Below are 22,995 nucleotides of genomic sequence, written 5' to 3' on the forward strand. Positions count from 1 at the left end.
TATTCTCAATCTGTTTTATAGATAATTAAACAGGGACCAAAAAAAAAAAATTCAAATTCTACCTCTTCTTTTTTAGTTTCACTTCTCTTTTTCACCAGAATTTTTCAGATCAGAAGTTCTGAAGTATTTTGATCTCAGGAAAAAAACAACCTCGTTACTCTTAAAAATTGAAGACCCACAAGGAGCTTTTTTAATATGAGTTATATCTATCAACATTTACCATAGTAGAAATTAAAACTGAGCGCCCTACCCTAGCTGGTTTGCCTCACTGGATAGAGCGTCGGCCTGCGGACTGAAGGGTCCCAGGTTCGATTCTGGTCAAGGGCATGTACCTTGGTTGCAGACACATCTCCAGTAGCAGGGGTACAGGAGGCAGCTGATCGATGTTTCTCTCTCATCGATGTTTCTAACTCTCTATCCCTCTCCCTTCCTCTCTGTAAAAAATCAATAAAATATACTTAAAAACAAACAAACAAACAAACAAAAAAACTGAGCGCCCTAGCCAGTTGCTCGATGGTTAGAGCGCCAGTGCTTGGACTGAAGGGTCTCTGGTTTGATTCAGGTCAAGGGCACACGTACCTCGGTTTCAGGCTCCATCCTTGGCCCTGGTTGGGGCATGTGTGGGAGGCAGCCAATCGATGTGTCTCTCTCACATCAATGTTTCTCCCTCCCTCCCACTCTCTCTAAAAAATCAAAGGAAAAATATCCTCAGGTAAGGATTAATGACAAAAAATAAGTAACTAAAAAATTTAAAAACATTATATTAATAGACTTAAACATTGTTAAAAAGAAACATTAATAAAAATTAATACACATTAACATTTTAAGGAAACAACTATATATAATTATTTGTACATAATATATATTACTTAGTTATAATTAACATAAAACATTATATTAGTTTCAGGTGTGTAGCATGATTTAATAATTGTATATGTTGTGAAATAATCACCACAATAGGTCTAGTTAACATCCATCACCACACATTATATATATTTTTTTTTAATTAGGAAAATGAGTGGCATTGGTTATGTTTTTAAAATCTCTTTAATGTCTGACTTAACAGAGGACAACTGGATTCTCATATCTACTTCAATATTCTGTTACAATGTGTATTTTTTACAGAAATATATGAAGAAAATCCAGCCTCACACAGATATGTAGTTGAAAAAAAAGGAGGAATATTGCATTAGACTTTCAAATAATTGTGCATATTTTTCTTTATTACTGTACCAAAAATCAATAAGTGGTAGTTCTTAATGTGAAATCTAAAACCATATCAATGGACTTTTTATACTCTATTACACTGAAACATCGATCTATTTTACACTGTGAATAAATCTTGTATTCATGCATGATTTTGCAGTTGGTTGCTTGGAAAAGTTTGGTTCACTGAATTATTTGCTTGCAAATGTGGATACATTTTTATTTATTTTATTATTACTATTTTTTAAATTCTCACCTGAGCCTATGTTGATTGATTTGAGAGAGAAAGGAGAGTGGGAGAGGGGGGGCATGGAGAGAGAGAAACATAAGTCAGTTATCTCCCATTCGCACCCCAACACTGGGGTGGAACGTGCAGCCGTTTAATGTACAAGATAATGCTCCAACCAGCTGAGCCACCCAGCCAGGAGAAATATGACACATTTTATTATTCACTGCAAAAAAAAAGAAAAAACCACAAGCATGCCTTGGCCGATTTACTCAGTGGTTAGAGTGTCAGCCCTTGGACTGAAGGGTAGTAGGTTCAATTCCTTATTAAGGGCACATATCTTGATTGTAGATGAGGATTAAAATTAATTAAATTTAAAAACTACAAACATTAATATAATTTCTAATCAAATCAGAAAAAGTTCTTAAGGATTTCAAAACTCTCACAGTGGTAGATACCAATTTTCTAAAATTTGAAATTTATTTGAAAGCTTGAATTGGCAACAAATGCTTTAAATTATCTCCTGGAAGTGACATGCTCAATTCATTCATTTTTGAGAGAATGTCTGCCATAATAATCAAATAAGTACACAAGAATTTATTCCTCAAGATGGTATTGTCTGTTGATATGCAGCAGACATACTTTATGCTTACATCCCATTTTATCACACAAAATATTAAAAAGACATACACTTAAAGGCTGAAATTGGATAAAATTAATAATCACTTTTTCATCTGGTCAATCTCACATGAAACTGGCAGTTTAATATCCATCCCCCCTGAAGAATATGGCCACTAGTACAATTTGTGCCTTGATTTACGCTAAGTCATCTGCAGTTTCATACCATTTTGCACTATCAGTGCAAATGTGTACACTGTGAGGAAGGCAGATAAAGTCTCAGTATTATTGTGAAAAGGTATTTGACCTCCCACCTCCCAAAAGAGCCTTGAGATACACCAGGAGTCTGCAGACCACACTTTGCAAACCACTGTTTCAGATGAAACCTTTTAGAAATATCAGTTACATTCAAGCTAATTATAATATTTGTTCTGAAACAAAATGCTTTGCCAAGTAAATTTTATGCTACTTATGAAACACAAAGCTGAAATTAAAAATCTATGTATTCCCATGCAACAGGATCTAGGAAGGAAAAATGAAGAACTCGAAGAACTTTATTTATTAGAGAAATGTTTTTCTGAAGCAGAGAAAATGAAACGAGAACATAGATTGTATTCTCAGGTAAGACTTATTGTTATTATTTTTTTGAGATAATACTTTTGTACCACAAGAGGGAGTTATAGTCTGATATCTTTTTTAGTCTTAAGAAATTCTAAATTTGTCTATAAAAAAATTTCTAATATGACAGATTGATTATAGCGAAGTAAACTCATATAGCTTTGCAGACAACTATTTGTCAATAATAAGGTCCTTGAAACATTTACATCCTTTGACTGATTTAATTTTTGGAATCTTTACTGAGGAAATTATCCTAAATTAAAATATAAAAACTGGATTTGAGGCAATCTAGCGTTGCTCAAAACGGCATTAACTTTAGAAACAATATAGGTGATTATCAGAAGAAAAAGGAAAAACTGTAATAGTATGACAAAATATGATTATGGTATAATTTTAAGCAAAATATTTTAAGTACAATATGGTTACAAATGTAGAATTTGCATAGATTACAAAATGACTGGAAGGGTTCATACTAAAATGATAATGGAAACGAACAGTTAGTAATCATTTAAGAAGTAGAAATTAGCCCAAGTGTTGGGTTTTGTAAATATAGGAGCTCTAGGATTAGAGAGGAAAGCAAAAACAAAGCCAGCCCATATATTGTTTTAAAATTAAAATGACAATAAATATGTATTTATTTGAATGCTTGAAAATTATTTTTCTGAAGAGGAATTTGGTTATTTTAGAGATAAATCAAGTAACTGGTTAAAGTCGTAATATATCTTTAGCCTAAATTGGGAAAACTAGGTTATGAGAGCTCATACTTAAACAAGAATTTACTCTTACTTAAACATAATTTACTCTTTGAATTGCATCAGTGTGAACCTTCAAATATTTTTACTCTACAGTGGATGCACTACATTCAATGTGATGGGTGTCCTGACCCCTCAGTAGCCCAGGAAATTAACACTTTCATTAGCTTATGGAAAGAGGAAAAAAATGAGACATTTGAGGACGTAATTGCAAAGAGTAAACTAGTGCTATATGTAAGTACTTGAGTATTATTCTATAATTTTAAATTACTTAAGTTACAAAATAATTCCAAAAATAGAAATTAAATAAAGATGATAGTTGCCAATTAATAACACTGTTGCTTCCTTGGCTATGGAGAAAAATATTTGCTAACCTTTTTTTTTTTTTTTTTAAACTCCTAAAATCCTCTTGATGCCTAAGGTGAGGTCAACATAACATAAATGTGAAGTATTAATTGTAATGTGTATCTAATTCAAGTGAAAAATTAAGTTGCTTCTATTTATGTAAATAATTTAGGGGGAAAGTGCATACTTTTATTATCAGCGGGCATTATTCACTATTCAGTGATGCAGTACACACGTTTTTATTGTTAACTCTGTGCCAGGCACCTACTCATTCAGGCAGGGAAAGTGTAAAGATGATTAGAAATCCTGTCTTCTATTTCTGCAAACAGGATGGACAGACCAGCCTGGAGAATTACCACTTTACAATAGGCTTAAAAATGCTAGAAAACATTTTTCATTTATTTTTATTTTTTAAAAGTTTTCCCCTTCTTTTTGTTGTATTTCCTTTAATCTTTATTGTTGAGAGTATTACATATGTCCCCCCACTTTTCCCCTTATTGTCCTCCTCCACCCAGATCCTGCCCACCCAGGCCTTCACCACCCTATTGTCTGTGTCCACAGGTAATGCATATATGCATATAAATTCTTTAGTTAATCTCTTCCTAACCCTCCTACCTCTTCTCTCTGGGATTCATCAGTGTGTTCCATGTTTCCATGCCTCTACTTCTATTTTATTCATCCGTGTGTTGTGTTCATTAGATTCCTTCATTTATTTTGATTTTTAGATTCAATTGTTGATAGATATATATTTATTGCCATTTTGTTGTTCATATTTTTTATATATTTTTTTCTTCTTCTTCTTAAAGAAGACCCTTCAACATTTCATGTAGTACTGGTTTGGTGGTGGTGAGCTCCTTTAGTTTTTTCTTCTCTGTGAAGCTCTTTATTTGATCTTCAAATCCAAATGATAGCTTTGCTGGGTAGAGCCTCCCACACACTGTGAGGTATTTCACACCAATGGATTCATCATACAGTGTTCTTGCCATTGCATGTGCTCTCTACCAGAGAGGCTGCCATGGTATGATACTGAGCCAGGAGTCTTGGTGCTCTGCCATTAGCAGGGAGGCTGTGGGAGGTAGCACTGGAGTTCGCTAGTGAGGAGCGAGAAGTGGTATCTTGCTGTTACAAATGTGGGAAGTAGCCGAAACCGGTTTGGCTCAGTGGATAGAGCGTCGGCCTGCAGACTGAAAGGTCCCAGGTTCGATTCCGGTCAAGGGCATGTACCTGGGTTGCGGGCATATCCCAAGTAGGAGATGTGCAGGAGGCAGCTGATCGATGTTTCTCTCTCATCGATGTTTCTAACTCTCTATCTCTCTCTCCCTTCCACTCTGTAAAAAATCAATAAAATATATTAAAAAAAAAATGTGGGAAGTACAAGTAATGACTAGTAGGGAAGATGAGAAAAGGGTAAGTGAAAGGAGACAGCAGAAGAGAGAAATCACAGCAATAGGAAACTAAAGCAGGAAGGCACAAGAGCAACAGAAAGGACTGGGTAGCAGAGAACCCATGGTAAACATCAAGTTCCAAGTTATCAAATTATTTCTTTGACAAACTCTGAGATAACGCTTACTATGCCAGGCTTTGGAAAGAGTAACTTGCTGAATTTTCATCATAACCCTGTGAGGAAGGCACCATCATTCCCATTTTACAGATGAAGTTGAGGCAGAGAGATGTTAAAGAACTTGCCCAGGATCACACTGGTAGTAAGAGGTGGCTAGAGCTGAAACCCACTGTCTGGTTTGAGTCCATACTACTCTACACTGTCATGTGGCCTCTCCTAATTTAGAAGTTTTCTATTTATCATCTGTGTCAGTGTTCAGAGCTAAATTCTGCCACTTACTAGTTGTTCCTTTATCATGCTGTGCCTCAGTTTCTCCCATTACTTTAAATATCTTGCCACCCTTTCCTCGCTTGTGTGGTTTATGAGCAGTTGGTTGTAACTATTTGCTCCTCTAAAGGTAAGACGTTTTTCCTATTGGTTTCCATCAGGATTTTTAAATTTATCTTTTGTTTTCTATAGTTTGAAAATGATATGTTTAAGTATAATTTGGCGGGGGGGGGGGGAGGGCATTTATCCTGCTTGATGTTCTTTGAGCTTTGTGGAACTGTGGTTTGACCTCTGACATCAATTTGGAGAAATTCTTAGTCATTATTATTTCAAATATTTCTTCTGTCCCTTCCTCTCTTTTTTCTCCTTTTGGTATTCCCATTATGTGGGGACTGCTCTTAGTCATTGTCTCTCCGTCCTGGGATATTCTGTTCTGTTTTTCTTCCAGTCTTCTATCCTTTGCTTTTGGTTTTCCGTTCTATTGATATGTCCTCCAACTCAGAGATTCTTTCTTCAGCTGCGTGTAGTCTGCCAGCGAGCCCACCAAAAGCATTCTTCAGTTCTGCTCCAGTGTTTCTGATCTCTAGGATCTCTTTTTGGTTCGTTCTTAGGATTTCCATCTCTCTGCTAATGTTATCCACCTATTCTTGCATGGTGACTTCTTTATCCACAGAGTCCTTAGCCTATTATGTTCAACACAGTTGTTTTAGATTCCCGGTCTGATCACTCCAACATCCCTGCCATGTCTAGTTCGAATGCTCTGTCTCTTCAAATTGTGTGGGTTTTTGTGTGTGTGTTTTGTTTTTGCCTTTTGGTATGCCTACTCATCCTTTCTTGAGAGCAGGACCTGATGTGGTGGGTAAAGGAACTGCTGTAAACAGGTGTTGAGTAAGGCGGTGGTGAGGGAGGGCAGGGAGGGGAAGCGTTCTCTAGTCCTGTGATGGGCCTCAGTCCTAGCAGCCCTGTGCCCCCGGGGGCAGGAACTGCACACGTGTCTTTAATTTATCGTACCTCCTTCAGGTGGAGGGGTGACTGCAGCCAGCTGGGGTCGGCTCTTTCCTGTCCCCCAGGTGAGGCAGGTCTGATAAAACTCCAGCGGGTCCCCCAGGTGAGGCAGGTCTGATAAAACTCCAGCGGGTCAGGGTCTGGTTAATTAGTTTCCGGAGCTCAGGCCTCGTGAAGGAGAACAGGATGTCCCGGCGCCTTTCACAACGGTTCCCTTTCCCCTCCCAGTGCCTGAGCACGAGGGGATGTTTCTCCTGCGTTTACTGTGGGGAATGGTGGAGCTCCTGCGGGTCCATGCCACAGTGCCGTGGGCTCCCGCCTCCCTCGACCCTGTCCTCCGCGCTGAGCCTCCAGCAGCTCGTTTCTTACAGCTCAGGGCCCTGGTTCCGGCCCAGGTTCCTGCTCAGTCCGGTCCCTGTATTCACCTGGGAGTCTCTCCAATCGTGGGGGGCAGGGACTTGCCCTGTGTCACCCCCCAGTTATGGATCAAAGAAGAGTTGCTGACTTTCCAGTCTGCTCAGCTCTTTACTTGCTGGGACAGAGCGGTGTCCCCCGAGCTTCTTACGGGCGGAGCCGGACGATCCCGAGTTTTCTCATCTATAAAGTGGGCACCATAACAGGACCCGCGTCACAGAGTTAGGAAGAGGATCCAGTGAATTAGAACACACACAGCGTTTAGACTAGTTCCTGGCACCTGGTAAACATCCAGTAACCGCTGGTGATTTTCCTCCTCCTTCTCGTTGTTCTCACGTTGGTGCGGTTCCTATTGTGCCCCAGCCTTAGGTAGCGAACGATCTGTTGTTACTCCTGCTTGAGAAGTCTTAGCGTGGAGTTCTGGGAGGAAATCACTGTGTTTTTCTGTGCTCTTAAAGAATATAAACATTATTTCCTCTATTTATTTTACTGACAATAAGATCTGTTCTTCGATTCAAAAATATTAGAATATCCCCCTTTTCACCTTTTCTTTGTTTGTCAGAATTGATTTACTTTTATAGCACATTTTTACCTCACAGTTTTTACTTTTTGCTTTATAGTTAATTGATAGGTTGAAATTAATTTTATTGGAAACACCATCTCATGACTTGCAAGAGAAAAGCATCATGCAGTACCAGGGCTCCATTGTGGAGCTGCGGGAGCTCCTCCACCTTAAGTTCAACATCGCCACGGAGCTGCTGCTCAGGGTGAGTGCGCATTTGCTCAGATGTTAGGATTAACTTCTATAAGGGCTAAAATAAGGGTATGCTATATAATTAAAAATCCAGTATTTTTAATTTTTTAATTTCAGAAAAGGCAGTGGAATAATTTAAGGCACATGTATTTATCCACTTTTAACAACTGTAAATATTTTATTTTTAAAGAAATAAAACATCAATATAGCTAAAATCTAGTTTTCTTTTATTATACTTGATAACGTTTACTAGGATCACTATAAAAATAAATTCACAAGACATTATATATTAGGTATTTTCTCTAGATCAGTTGGTACAGGATTACAATTATTGTAGTCACTATGTTTTTCTGAATAACTTAGCACTGATGGTAATATCCAAATAACCATAAAACCATTATTATACCTAAGAAAATTCATAAAAATTCTATAACATCTTCTAATATCCAGTTTTATATTTAAATTTTCCCTAATGCCCCATGGATATCGTCTATAGCTGTGTTTTATATTTTTAAGTCAGAAAACCATCTAAGGTCACATTGCTTTTGGCTATTCTGCCCCTTTTTCTTTTGGCCTAGAAAACAGTCCTAGCCTTAGTATAGTCTTGGTAGCATATGTTCTAATTCCTTAGAGAACTCCAAAGAAGGCTTAAACTTCACTAAATTTATTGTTAGCAATGATATTCATATTATAACTTTGCAACTATTTTATATTGTAAGAAAAAGCAAGTAAGGAAATATAATTATTAGTCAAGATGTTTATTGTAAGAGAAAAGTGATACAGTATGTAAAAGAAAGTATTAGAAAAAAATACTGTAATGTTGCCCTGGCCGGTTTGGCTCAGTGGTTGGAAGTGTCTCTGGTTAGATTCCCAGTCAAGAGCGCATACCTGGGTTGCAGGTTAGATCCTGGCACTGGTTGGGAGCCAATGTGGAAGGCAACCAATTGTTGTCTCTCTCACATCAGTGTTTCAAAGTCTCACACTCTCCCTCTCCTCCCTCCCTTCCACTCTCTCTCTAAAATATCAATGGAAAAAATGTACTCAGGTGAGGAATGACAAAAAAAAGTACTGTAATATATATAAAACAGATATATCAGTATGAACTCTATTTTTATTCCATATAAAAGAGTCAGGTAATTAGGGTAAATGGCTAATTCCAGGTCTGTGGCAAGGAAAGTGAAAGATAAGGTTGTTATTTAAAGACTAGTGGCCTGTTGCACGAAGATTTGCACAATAGGCCTTCCTTCCCCTGGCTGCCAGCACCCGGTTTTCCTCCGGCACCCGGGACCCAGGCCTTTGGTCCAGCTGCAGTGGAGAAGCCAAGCCTCACTGCTGCGGCCAGAGCAGCGAGGCTTGGCTTCTCCACTGCAGCCGCAACGAGGCTTGGCTTCTCCGCTCAGGCTGCAGCAGCGAGGCTTGGCCCCCAGTGACCCAGGCCCTCAGCCCTCCTTGAATGGAGGCCAGGGCCAGCAGGAAGATTGGCTTCCTCCGTTACCGGGAGTGACCCAACCCTGCTGGCTCCAGCTCTGTGGCCGCTGCCATCTTCAGTCATCTTCAGTCTTTGCTCCGTGCCTGCATATGCAAATTAACCACCATCTTTGTTGGATTAATTTGCATACTCGTCCTGATTGGCTGGTGGGTGTAGCAGAGTGACACCGATTTGCATGTTTCTCTTTTATTAGTGTAGGTGAGGTTGAGTTTTCTTGTGCAAGAAAGCAAATAAATGCTCAAAGTCAAATGGAGTCATATCTAGAGGGACATGACTAGCTTAAAGAGTCTCCCACTAGTTCAATTTGGGACAATATGAATATCAGGAAGAATAATGACTAAAATTGATTATAACACACTGAATAAATGAAAATCCATGAGTCTATAGTGATGCTCCAAAAGAAAGGAGGGAAGTGGGGTGGGGTGTGGGGGAGAACAGTTATATACAGAAGAATACTATCTGATAAATGTAGGAGAAATGGTCAGTTAGAAGAACCACCATTTTTCAATCCCTAATGTAATAATTAATAAGGATCATCAATGGCTACCTAAACAGTTAGTGAAAAGTTGAGTTGTTAAGGAACACATTACCTGGTATTCTCATAGTGCCAAATATTAGACCACAGATTACTCCTTACTGATTGGGAAAAATGTACTTTGCAATATGGAGTTGTGGGTAGTTACCACCCTAACCAAGTGATGAAATCTGCATAATTAATAGTAGGATATAATATACTTCCTGAAGAACACAACAAAACCTATGATGCCTTCTTGCTAAAAGTGGTTTCATCTGAATCTAATTAAACCTATCTAGACCTAACTTCCAATACACAAAAAATAAGGAGGTAGAGGAGCAAGTTAAACAATACCATGCGGAAACAATCCAAAATATCCACAATGTGGAACATTTAGACAAGGCAATTATCCTGGACACTTCAAAAAGTTAATTTCACAGGAAAAAGAAGTGGGGGTAAGGGATTATCTCTTTTAAAAAAAGCAATCAATCCCCAATACGTTTAAGTTTTTACTTTATAGCAACCAAATACATATTAACTTATTTAAGCCCTTTAAGAGAGCAGTAGGCATCAAACTATATTAGTCTTTATTAAAACATACTTAAGAACATTCTTAAGTTGTATGTTTAATGTTAGATACCAAGTATTGGACTAGTAAAATATATAACTCATTTGGATTTTATAAACTGGATATTTTGTTTCTAACCTTGATATATTCAGAAATAGGCAACCTTATGCGGTAGCATAATTATGTTTTAATAAGGTGCAGGTAAAGTAGCATGTGTATAGTTAGAATGAAAAGTCATGATAAGGTTAACATTGAAAAAGGTAACAGAATAGTACTCCACACATGCTACCTGGGTATGTAGGGCAACTTTAATCCTTAGACACCTAAGGAGAAACTGAGTGAAAAAGAGAAAGCATATTTAATTAAGTAAATAGATTTGTATCATTTTGAGGTTTTTGAAAGCAGTTGTTTGCTATTTTGATTGAACCTTATTTTTACTCAAATAACTCTTGCAAGTAATGAAGGGAATCCAAACTTAAGATGAAGTAACTTATCTAAGTTGTATAATCTATGAGGCCTCTGATCTTTTATGTTTTCTTGTTCTCTTACAGCAAGCTAGTACTTTAGCAGATCTGGACACTGGAAATATGGAAAAAGTCATTCAGGATGAAAATATTACCCTGTATGTGTGGGCAAACCTCAAGAAGAATCCAAGGTATTCCCACAGGAGATGCAGGAGGCTGAAAGACATTAGAGTCACATCATGGTGGCCAGCATATGCCTGTTGAATCACAGCATGGCATCCTTGGAAAAAAACCCATATTAAGAAATCAACCATGTGGGGTTTTGAATCATAGACCTGCCTTTTATCTTGGGCAAGTTACATAGCTTTGTTGAGCTTTAGTATGTCAACAGTACACTGATGATTATATTACTTAATAGGATCGGATTGAGGATTAAATATTAATGCATATAAAGGTCATAGCACTGTGTCTAATGCAAATATAAGCTGAATAAATATCAGGTCTTCCCCTTCTCTTCACCTCCTGAGGTAGACATGGTAGGTACTTTCTACATGGCAATCTCAAACTTAAAATTTTTTTTTTTTTTTTGTGAACTGTTAAAAATAATTCCACAAAAGAACACTTTCATATGTTTTACTAGAGGCCTGGTGCATGAAATTCGTGCATGGAAGGGGGGGCGCCCCTCAGCCCAGCCTGCATCCTCTCCAATCTGAGACCCCTTGGGGGATGTCTGACTGCTGGGGATCTGGCCTAAACCAGCAGTCAGACATCCCTCATCCCTCTCACAATCCTGGACCTGGCTCCTAATCACTCACCTGCCTGCCTGCTGGGTCGTCCCTAACTGCTCCCCCCCCCCCTCCCTGCCGCCGGCCTGATCACCCCTTATTGCCTCTGTGTGCCGGCCTGATCGCCCCTTACTGCCTCTGTGTGCCCGCCTAATCGCCCCTAACTGCCCCCTCCCTGCTGGCCTGGTCGCCCCTAACTTCCCCCTGCTGCCAGTTCAGGTCTCCCCCAACTACCCCCTCCCTGCCGGCCTGGTCACTCCTAAGTGCCCCTCCGCCCCCACTGGCCGGGTCGCCCCATGCAACCTGCTTGTTCAGTCGTTTGTTCGTCCCTCACTAACCCCCCTGCCAGCCTGGTCGTAGGCAGCCATCTTGTGAGGGTGTGAGGGTTAATTTGCATATTGCCTCTTTATTATATAGAATTTTTAGCTGTTTATGTTTTCCCAATTATTTTTAACAAAGTAATAGCTTCCTGAGGAATGATAGTAGTAATGCTAAATTCATGATCACTCAGTTGCTGCTTTATCTCAAATATTTCAAATTCGTTGAATTAGTACGGCAGTATGTTTTAAGAAAGAATTACCGGAGTAAAAATTAGGAGGTTCTGGTCTCAGCCCTGAAAATATTAGTCATATTACAATGAAAGAAACTGGATTTTATTTTTGACATTTAGTAAAAGGAAGCAAGAAAGGATTTTCCACATTGCATTTGCTACAAAGTTCTCTGTGGTTTACATCTAACTTAGAGACAATGAGCAATATAACTTTTTTTATTATGAAATATGTTATATACTGAAGAGTGAAGAGAATTAATCTTTATAATTTTAAAAGAGTAAAAGGAAAATGAATTGCCGAACCGGTTTGGCTCAGTGGATAGAGAGTCGGCCTGCGGACTCAAGGGTCCCGGGTTCGATTCCGGTCAAGGGCATGTACCGTGGTTGCGGGCACGTCCCCACTGGGGGGCGTGCAGGAGGCAGCTGATCGATCTCTCTCATCGATGTTTCTGACTTTCTATCCCTCTCCCTTCTTCTCTGTAAAAAATCAATAAAATATATTTAAAAAAAAAAAAGGAAAATGAATAGCCCTTTATTAACTATCCAGGTCTAAGAAGAGAATTAGGGGTCCTTTTACTAAGATAACAAGTAGTGGAGGCAGAAAACATTCTGTTTTATTTTGATGGTGATGGTGAGGGGGGTTGTAGGGAGGGACTTGTTGAGTTTGAAGTACCTATAAAATATAAAAGTGCAACTGTCTGAAAGACTTAAGAGAAATCTGAGATTGATTATGGGGAGTCATTAGCATATAAATCAATAGTTCTTAACTTTTGGGGAGTCATAAACTCTTATGAACTTTAAATTATTCTATATGCTCACATATATAGGGTGTCCCCCAAAATGCATCTATATTTTAACAGCTGAGAGCTCAATTTTGAAAATGAAATGTATTTTAATAAACACTGCCTTTATAATTATTCAAAGTGTGTACATACATGTTTTGGGGGCACCCTATATATATAAGGGCATTTTGGGACCTCTGAAAGTTCAGTTAGGATGTTTCTTCTCCCTACTCATCCCGAGGAAACATAGAACTCCTGTTAAAAACTGATCATTTAAATGATCATTGAAGCCATAGAAGTAATATCTAAGGATATTATGTAGAAGGAGAAGCAGAGGGCCTGGGATAGAGAGCTGAGTAATATCAACATTTAAGGGATGGTTAGGAAGATGGCCATATAGAGGAAACAGAGGAGGAGCTGCCCATGATTGAGAAAACAGTTGGGTTATGGATCCCAAGAGTGTGTTTTGAGGTATATAACGTTAGCAACTGGGTCCAAACCCTGCAAAGAAAGCAAGTCAGGGTGGGGATTCAAAACTGGCAAAATTAAAGTGGAGAGATACTGCTTAGGTATAAATTTGCAATGGTTCTAGTGTTTCCCTGAGCCTCATCTTTTTTTGTTACAATCAATTATTAACAGGCACAGAAGTATCAGATGCAATGAAATGCAAATTGGATTTGAAATTCCAAAGATATTAGCATCAAGTGACATTGCTCTACGACTCCTACATACTCGCTATGATCATGTCACGCCACTGTGCCCTGTTCCGATAGTATTAAACGATCACATTCCCCTGGAATCTCCCTCTGTCCAAGATGAAATTAGTGCTGAACAATCAGCAATCAACGAAGAGCTCCAAGAAGAGTATAAACAACCAGAAAATGAGTCTAACTTAGTCCAGGAGGAAGAAACAAAATCTGAAGAACAAGATGATGATACTGTTGGAGTACACTCAGTAAGACACATTTAAATGTATAATTTTTTTCTTTATGTAATAAATGTTTATTAGATTCCCCTGAAGCATTCTCAAGATTTTTTTCCCTAAACAACTAGAAATTGTCCAAAATCCATCTTCTTGCCAGCGGCCTAATTTTGAGTGTGTATTTTCTATTACCGGTCACTGTTCATAGTTGAGCCTGTTGCTTCAACATCCTGAAGTTCCAGATAGGAGCTGCTCAGTTAGTTTAGGGATACTCCTGAACAGCTTTGAAGCCATTTAATTTTTTTGTGTTTATTATACTTCAAATTCACTTTTTGTGTATTTGTTATATTTCAAACTCACTTAAGGGAACTTGCCATTAAATGGAACTTTGTAGTAAATACTTTCACAAACTGAGGGGTTAGCTTATATTACTGTTACTTCCTCAGCTTCTGGTTTTGTAAGAACGAATATTATAAAGTCAAAATTAGTTTTTTAAAACTATTGTACCCCTCTTAAAACTTGACATCTTTAGATATAATAACATATTGAGTAATTTAGTAATATCCCTTTAAGTTTCTGCTTTCCTTTCTTAAGCTACTTACTTATTAAGTTAGAATAAATGGTTTATAATTTAGCTCTTTTGTTTGGCTATAAGCAGTTTGCATTTTAGGGAGGACCAGGAAGAGCAGGTTTTCCTATAAGTGCTTAAGACATGAACTATATTGGTTTATTTAACACAGGTAAGGGTTAAGAATTAGATTGAATGTAAGTTTCAAATCAGAATAGGAATTAAGAACATAGTGAATTGAAAATTCCATTTTAAATATTATATCAAATTATAAAAATTCTATAGCATATAGAAAATGGACATAACATGATGGTCAGTACAAAGAATAGTATTTAGAATGTGATTACAACCTTGTAGAAATTAAAAAGGCATAAGGAGAGGAAACCCAAAAACCTGTATATAGCTGATATTTTAGGGAAAATAAGTGATTTGCTCTTTAAAAATTGGTCACTTAAAAATATTCTTTTAAAAATTTATCTTTATTGTGAAAATATTACAAATGTCCCCCTATTACCTCCCTCCACCCAGCTACTACCCCACCCCAGGCCTTGCCCTCTTTCTTATCTGTGTCTATGGGTTATGCATATCTATACTAATAAAAGGGTAATATGCTAATCAGACCAGACATCTTCCGGATGACCTTCTGGACGTCTTTCCAGACAAAGCCATGGTGACGGGGCTGAGGTAGAGGCGATCAGGCCAGCAGGGGAGAGCAGTTAGAGGGATCAGGCCAGCAGGCAGGCAGGCAAGCAGTTAGGAGCCAGCAGTCCTAGATTGCGAGAGAGATGTCCGACTGCCGATTTAGAGTCTAAACCGGCAGTCAGACATCTCCTGAGGGGTCCCAGATTGGAGAGGGACCATGCATGAATTTTGTGCACCAGTCTTCTAGTCTATAATAATAAAAGGGTAATATGTTAATTAGACTGGACATCTTCTGGATGTCCTTCCTGACGAAGCTGGGGCTGGAGGGAAGCCAGCCTGGGTCCCGGGTGCCTGTGGGCAGCTGAAGGAGGGAAGCAGCCCAGGTGCCGGCAGCTGGGGGAAGAAAGGCCTACTCTTGAACAAATTTTCATGCATCGGGCCTCTAGTATGCATAAAAGTTCTTTGGTTAATCTCTCCTGCCCCTTCTTCCTCCTTCATTCTGAGATTCATTAGTCTGTTCTATGCATCCATGTCTCTGGGCCTGTTTTGTTCATTAGATTCCACATATAAGTGAGATCATATGGTATTTGTCTTTCTTTGACTGGCTTATTTCACTTAGCATAATACTTTTCAGGTCCCTCCATGCTGTCTCAAAGGGTAAGAGATCCTTCTTTTTCACAGCTTTAAGCAATTCTATAGCTTTAAAAAAATAGTTTACCTCTTAGGCAGCATGTTAGCTTTACTAGTGGTCAACAATACTTCCAGTTCTCTTCCCTTTCTGGGACATACAAGACCATTGCATTCCTCGCCCTCTTGAAGTTAAGTGTGACTGTGTGATTTGCTATAGTTGATAAGATGTAAGTAGAAGTGACATACTGATTTCTAAATGGGGGTGGGGGAAAGGGGGTAAAAGTGAGTAAATGGGCCCTGGACTTAACATTATTTAAATATGCAGTAAACAAACACACACACAATCCATTAACTTTAAATTTGACAGGGTTTGTGATTGGCAATTCATGAAAACAAAGAATGAATTTAAAATGTATCAAAATCATATGAAAAGAGTATCTAAAAGTGTTTTGTCTTGATCTGATAAAAATATTGGATAATATCTCCCCTCCAGTTCCTTGATCATAATTAATATTTTACATTATTTTTTTAAATTGGGAAATAATAATTAAAAAGTACATAATGTGAGATATTGTATTTACATGGCAAACACTATTTTTTTCTTTTCACTGATATATTTGCACATATAGCTTATCAGAACCTGTATACTTTTCTATAGTAAGATACCTAAGATGTATTTTTAAGATATTATTTCCATGTTATAAAACTGTATTTGCAATAGGATTCTGCTTTTGTGAGGGGGAAAATAGTTATTTGTGAATGTATAGAAAAAATCTGGATGCCTTGTCATTAGAGGAAGGGAGATAGAAGGTTGGTATTTTACCAGTGATTAAAGAAATTCTATTTACACTTCTTCATTATTTTAATTTTCAGTAAATAATTTCTGAACACACATTACTTTCCGAATAGAAAATAAAATAATGTGTTTTCATTTTTGGTTTCCAAGGGGGAAAAAGCATGATAGGCCTCTAAGACACCCACTTGCTATTCTGTGAAGTTCCCTACCTCTGATCATTTCTTCCACCCTAACTTCTACTCATCTCTCAAGTCTTAAATTTTACATCCACAAAGTTCTGCCCTTATTTTCAGACTAAACCAGATACCTCTTTACTATGCTCATGTCATTCTGTTTAATTCTTTCTTACCTTAAACATGAAATTATGACTTTGAGGGCAAGAATATCTTGGTAGGCTTCAGACTTACAGTAAGCATAGGGCCTGGTACATGATAGGGGCCCAATAAATGTTTATTGAATGAGTAAAGGGATAAGTGAATGAATGGATGGTCAAATGATTAAAAGTAGACCCTGACTTGAGTCTGTTGTGAACAACTTGCATAAGAACAGTCACCCAATGGCAACTGTAAGTGAAAAACTAAAAAATAAATGAATTTTTAAAAAGGAAAAAAATTATCATACAGCGACAACAGCAGCAAAAAAGAACCCATATCAAGAAGTTCAGCCACTACCCGCATGAACATTGCTCTGTGTTTTGGAAAACATTTAAGACCTTTTCAATTACAGTCGGGTGTCCCGAGAGCCATATCTGCCATGTGCAGGGAATCTACCAGCTTGTCCCGGGAGATTCTTGGGACCCTCTGCTCAGCAGTCCTGCACCCCGTAGTGATCTGCCTGGCCCCCTTCAACCCCCCCAGCCGCCTCAGGAACAGTGTGCTCCCTGCATTCCATTTGGAACTCAGTGAATTTGAAGCAGTAGTTATGGATGGTGGTTAGGTTTGAGTTCCTTTATAATCACAGCAGTATCGGGACTATCATAACCCAAAATGTTATTCATACCTCTGTTTGCTTTGGGTGGCAAAAATGTATTCTAAATTTCAAAAACTGGCATAGTGACTCATGAAATGTAACTTGTCTGTGTGTGTTGTACTAGTATATGTGTTTCTCTGAGTGTCTGTGTAAATTGGGGGGCTCCCTGAAAGATCAGTAGGTGCACTTACTATGTTTTGGCTTTAGAGGAAGAGATTTCTCTACTTTTGCATCTTTTTTTTAAGGGTAAACCATTTACCGTTATAATTTTAGGTTAGCATATTTAAATATTACAATTCTCATATCTTTTAAATGAATTCAGAGGCTGATTGCAAGTTATTAGTATAATAAGGTAGGAATTTATGGTAAAAAAATAGCCAACTTCTAATCACAAATACAAATATTTAGTACTTTATAAGTTTAAAAAATAAATCTCTTCTTAGATTTAGAAAATGGTCCAAATTATCTTTTCTTTTCCATGGGTCTATTAAGAACTTTGCCACTAGAGGGCTCTTAATACCATAATTTAGTTAATTTAAATGTGTAATAATAATAACACAGTAACATTGTAGGTATACTGACTTCCCATTAAATAGATTTTACAAACTTTTAGAAAAGCATAATTTATACCACATTTGTGATAAATTTTTTTAAAAAAATTTAATCAACTTCAGCAATATTTTAGTGATCCTAAGGGGAATTCCTGATAGTATGTGGATCTTTGAACTTTTTAAAGTTCAAGTTAAAAAAAAAAAGTCCTTGCCTTTAAGATACTGTTAAACAGATACAAGATTTACGATAAATATGAGTATATATTATATATTTAATGAATGTATATTCATAAATGTATATATAAAAATATGAACATGTATTTATAGAGAGAAAGCATTTACTAAGTACCTCCTATAAGGAATTCAACATGATCATTGTTTTTAATGAGCTAACAATCTTGTGGAGGAGTAACAGTTATTATATGTTCTGATATGTGAAATGAGAGCGATTATGTGTGGGAGTTAAGATAAAAGTATCCAAAAGAAAAACTGGAGTGAACAGAGGGGAAGTCTTCTCTGTTGAGGTGGCATTAGAGCGAAGTCTTCTGATAGGCAAGGAGGAGCTTCCATGTGAAGGCGCGGCAGGTGTTCTGGTCAGAGGGAAAAGTGTAGAGCCAGGAAATAGCTGTAGAGATTTGGGGACTTGTTGGCATCATCACGGACAGATTAAAACTCCGGGACTAGCCCAGGTGAAAAGCCTAGCATTAACACTCAGCAGCGCCCACTTTCCACAAAGTCACTTCAGCCACCCATTTCCATGCTCATGCCCTGGATCTTGTTCTTATTCCTGGACCTTGTTCGTATCTTTTTACTTGGTTTAATAAATGCCTAGCTCTGTATACTAGGCACTGCTCTGGTCCTCAGGGGAGAGAGGTGAAAGGACGAATGAGATTTCTACTCTCATGATGTAAAGACAAGTCAGGAAAAACCAAGGGCAAATAAGAAAAACTGGACAATAGCAGGGAGTCATAAATTGACGTGCACATAATTATAGTAAACAGGCTTATGCGATAGGGAGTTACTAGATTGGGTGGTTAAGGGGGACTTGTATGATGAGTTATAATTTTTTTCTTTTTTTTTCTTTATTGAATAAGATATTACAAATGTGTCCTTATCCCCCCAATGTCCCCTCATCCCCCCAGTCCTGCCCTTCCCCTCCCCCCTGTTGTCCACATCCATCACTTATGCTTATATGCATGCATACAAGTCCTTTGGCTGATCTTTCCCCCTTACCCCCACCCCACCCCCTGCCTTCCCTCTGAGTTTTGAGCATCTGATCGATGCTTCTCTGTCTCTACATCTATTTTTGTTCATCGGTTTATGTTCATTATAACCCACAAATGAGTGAGATCATGTGATATTTATCTTTCTCTGACTGGCTTATTTCACTTAGCATAATGTTCTCCAGCTCCATCCATGCTGTTGCAAATGGTAGGAGTTCCTTCCTTTTTACAGCTGCATAGTATTCCATTGTGTAGATGTGCCAAAGTTTTTTAATTTATTCATCTGCTGATGGGCACTTAGGCTGATTCCAAATCGTAGCTATTGTAAATTGTGCTGTTATGAACATAGGGATGCATATATCCTTTCTGATTGGTGTTTCTGGTTTCTTGGGATATAGTCCTAGAAGTGGGATCACTGGGTCAAATGGAAGTTCCATTTTTAGTTTTTTGAGGAAACTCCATACTGTTCTCCACAGTGGCTGCACCAGTTTGCATTCCCACCAGCAGTGAGCAAGGGTTCCTTTTTCTCCGCATCCTCGCCAGCATTTGTCATTTGATGAGTTATTATTTAAGCTGAGACCCAAATGACCAGAAAGGATAAGCTCTATGATAATTAGGTAAAAATATTATAGTCTACAATTACTGTAAAGGTCATAAGACAGAAATGAAGCTCAGGAAAAAGGCCAGTGGACAGATGGATGGATGGTGGGTAAGGAAGTGGTATGTGATGATGTGAGAGAGGGAAGCAGAAGCCAAATGAAACAGGGAATGCAGGCCACAGTAACAAGTTCAGATTTTATTGTAAATGCATGGGAAGCCATTAGAGGGTTGTAAGTAGAAGAGGGGCATGATCTGATTTATGAAAGGTTATTCTGGCTGCTACGCAGAGATCGAGTTGTGAGGGGCCCGCGGAGGGAAAGCACAGTATCTAGTGCTTAGGAGGCATGAGAGGTCAAGGTGGCTTGGACCAAGGTGGTAGTAAGACATGGAAAGATGGATATGTTTGGGATTGGTTTTGGAGGCAAAAAATCTGGCTGAGTTTTTATTTTGGGAAACAAAGCAGATGGTGGTTTAATTTACTGAGATGGATAGGAATGGGTTGAGTTGGTTGTGAGTAACAGTGTAAAAAGAGTTTTGTTTTGGTCGTGGCAAGTTTGGGACACACAGATGGAAATGTCAATCAGGCAAGCAAATGTGAACCTGGAGATCTGAGAGAAGTCAGACACAGCTGAGGTCCCTGTGCAGATCCTGCACTTTTCTAGTTAAGCAATACAGGGTAAGTGAGGCCTACAGAAACTCACTAGCATAGATTTGGGAACCCCTCGCCTATGGATGGTATTCAAGCTACAGGATTGAATGAGATTTCAGCAAACTCAGGGTAATAATTCTTAGCTGTTACTCAAAATGAAGCAGTGATGCTAAATTTTCAAAATTCATCTTTAATTCCTTATCAAAAGCCAGTTAAAACAATTTATTCTGAAGCTCTGATACAATTTAAATTATCTTCTGATAAAAAAAATTGGATTTCAGATCAGCAAATTCTTTTGTATAGATCTTTTGATGGAATAAAATTCAAGACATTCTATCAAATTTGTAAGGTGTTCATTGCTGACATTTTGCAATGTGCAATATTGAGATCACCTACACCATTCATAATTGTTCATATCAGTCACCTAGTATCTTTTCAGATCCTTGCATGAATTTTGTCACCTTTGATTAGTTTAGTTATGTTTTTACATGTGAGTCTTTTATCCATCTGGACTTTATTTTAGTGTAAAGTAGGGAGAAAGAATATACATTTCTTTGATTTAAAATTTTAGCCAGCTATCTCAAAACACCATGTCAACCTAAGCTTTTCCCCACTGATCTGAAATGCCATATGCTAAGTTCCCAAGTGGATCCTAAGGTTTATATCTGGAATCTCTATTCTGTTTCCAGTGATCTTATTCATGATCCATGTCACATTTTCACATCAAATTCAAATTGCATATAGTCTAAAAGAATTTCCATGTGACAATATCTGCGCATTTATCAAACTGCAGTGAAAAATACTTTGCTATTGTTCCATGAAGCTCTTCCACATCATAAGCCAATTCCTATATCTATTGAGCTTTGTGTGATGGAAAGTTATACTTTTGCTACCTTTTCTGCTTCATATTCTGTCAATATTTCCAGGCAAAAATTTTTAGAAAAATGTTTATTTTTTAGTAGATTTATTAGAAACCTAAAATCCTATATAATAAAAGGGTAATATGCAAATTAACCCTAATGGCAGAATGATTGTAAACAATCAGTTGCTATAACGCACACTGACCACCAGGGGTCAGATGATCAATGCAGGAGCTGCCCTCTGGTGGTCAGTGTGCTCCTCGGCAGTGCTAAGGATGTCTGACTGCAGCTTAGGCCTAAGCCATCAGTCTGACATCCCCCGAGGGCTCCCAGGCTGCCAGAGGGATGTCTGACTGCCAGCTTAGGCCTGATCCCCCAGGGAGCGGGCCTGAGCCAGCAGGTGGACATCCCCCAGGGGTCCTGGACTGCAAGAGGGTGCAGGCCAGGATGAGGGACCCCCTGAGTGCACAAATTTGTATGCACCAGGCCTCTAGTACTTATCTAATAAAAGAGAAAAATGGTAATTAGCATTCAACCGCTACCCTTCCCATTGGCTAATCAGGGAGATATGCAAATTAACTGCCAGCCAAGATGGTGGCCGGCAGCCTGGCAGCTTGAAACTAACATGAGGCTTGCTTGCTTCAGTGACGGAGGAAACCAACGTTCCCTACCTGCCTTGCCGGACTCTGAGCCTGCAGTTTGAAACATTGTAACAAATATAGAAGCTAAACAAAACCCCAGAAACCTGCTTTCAGCGAGCCAGGATCTCAGAGCTGGAGTTATACATTGTTTTGATTATAGAACCCAAACAAACCAGATACCTGCTTTCAGCAGCGGAGGCCTAAGAGCTGGAGCCTCAGAGCTAAAGCTGGCCCAGAATTAAAAAAAAAAAAAAAAAAAATAGAAAAAAAGGAGCGGTTGGGAGCTTCAGTCACCCGCCAGCTTGAAAACAGCCCTCAGCCCCTCACCCAGATTGGCCAGGCACCCCAGTGGGGACCCCCCCCCTTCAAGGGTATGTGACCAGCTGCAAACAGCCATTATCCCCTCATCCAGGCTGGCCAGGCACCCCAGTGGGGACCCCCACCCTGAAGGGTGTGTGACCAGCTGCAAACAGCCATCATCCCCTCACCCAGGCTGGCCAGGCATCCCAGTGGGGACCCCCACCCTGATCCAGGACATCCTCCAGGACAAACCAGCCAGCCCCACCCATGCACCAGGCCTCTATCCTATATAGTAAAAGGGTAATATGCCTCCCAGCACCGGGATCAGCAGAGCCGCGAGGCCTCCCAGCACCAGGATCAGCGTGATGGGGCAGCACCCAAACCCCCTGATCGCCCTGCGGCTCTGTGTGTGACAGGGGGCGGGGCCACAACCTCCCTATCGGCCCTGCTCTGTTCGTGACAGGGGAAGGCGCCCAACCTCCTGATCAGCCCTGCTCTGTGCCTGATACGGGGGAGCTCCCCAATCCCCTGATCGCGAGGTTGGGCGCCTTCCCCTGTCACGAACAGAGCAGGGCGGATAGGGAGGTTGTGGCCCCGCCCCCTGTCACACACAGAGCCGCAGGGTGATCAGGGGGTTTGGGCGCTGCCCCCTGTCACTCTGATCCCGATGCCGGGAGGCCTCGCGGCTCCACTGATCCTGGTGCTGGGAGGCATATTACCCTTTTA

At 39.2% G+C, this 22,995-nt stretch overlaps 1 protein-coding gene across 2 annotated transcripts in view; it reads left to right on the forward strand.

Annotated features, from left to right (window-relative positions):
• Window positions 1–22,995, forward strand: part of CFAP94 (cilia and flagella associated protein 94) — a 56,717-nt gene that overhangs the window by 13,134 nt on the left and 20,588 nt on the right. For both annotated transcript variants that reach the window (XM_036299222.1, XM_036299223.1), the window contains 5 exons: window positions 2,570–2,671; window positions 3,517–3,654; window positions 7,633–7,779; window positions 10,889–10,992; window positions 13,558–13,873. In XM_036299222.1, the coding sequence (XP_036155115.1) occupies window positions 2,570–2,671; window positions 3,517–3,654; window positions 7,633–7,779; window positions 10,889–10,992; window positions 13,558–13,873 (807 nt within the window). The remainder of the gene's footprint in view (window positions 1–2,569; window positions 2,672–3,516; window positions 3,655–7,632; window positions 7,780–10,888; window positions 10,993–13,557; window positions 13,874–22,995) is intronic.

The sequence above is a fragment of the Myotis myotis genome, unplaced genomic scaffold (genome assembly GCF_014108235.1).
Source record: "Myotis myotis isolate mMyoMyo1 unplaced genomic scaffold, mMyoMyo1.p scaffold_m19_p_3, whole genome shotgun sequence".
Taxonomy (NCBI): Eukaryota; Metazoa; Chordata; class Mammalia; order Chiroptera; family Vespertilionidae; genus Myotis; species Myotis myotis.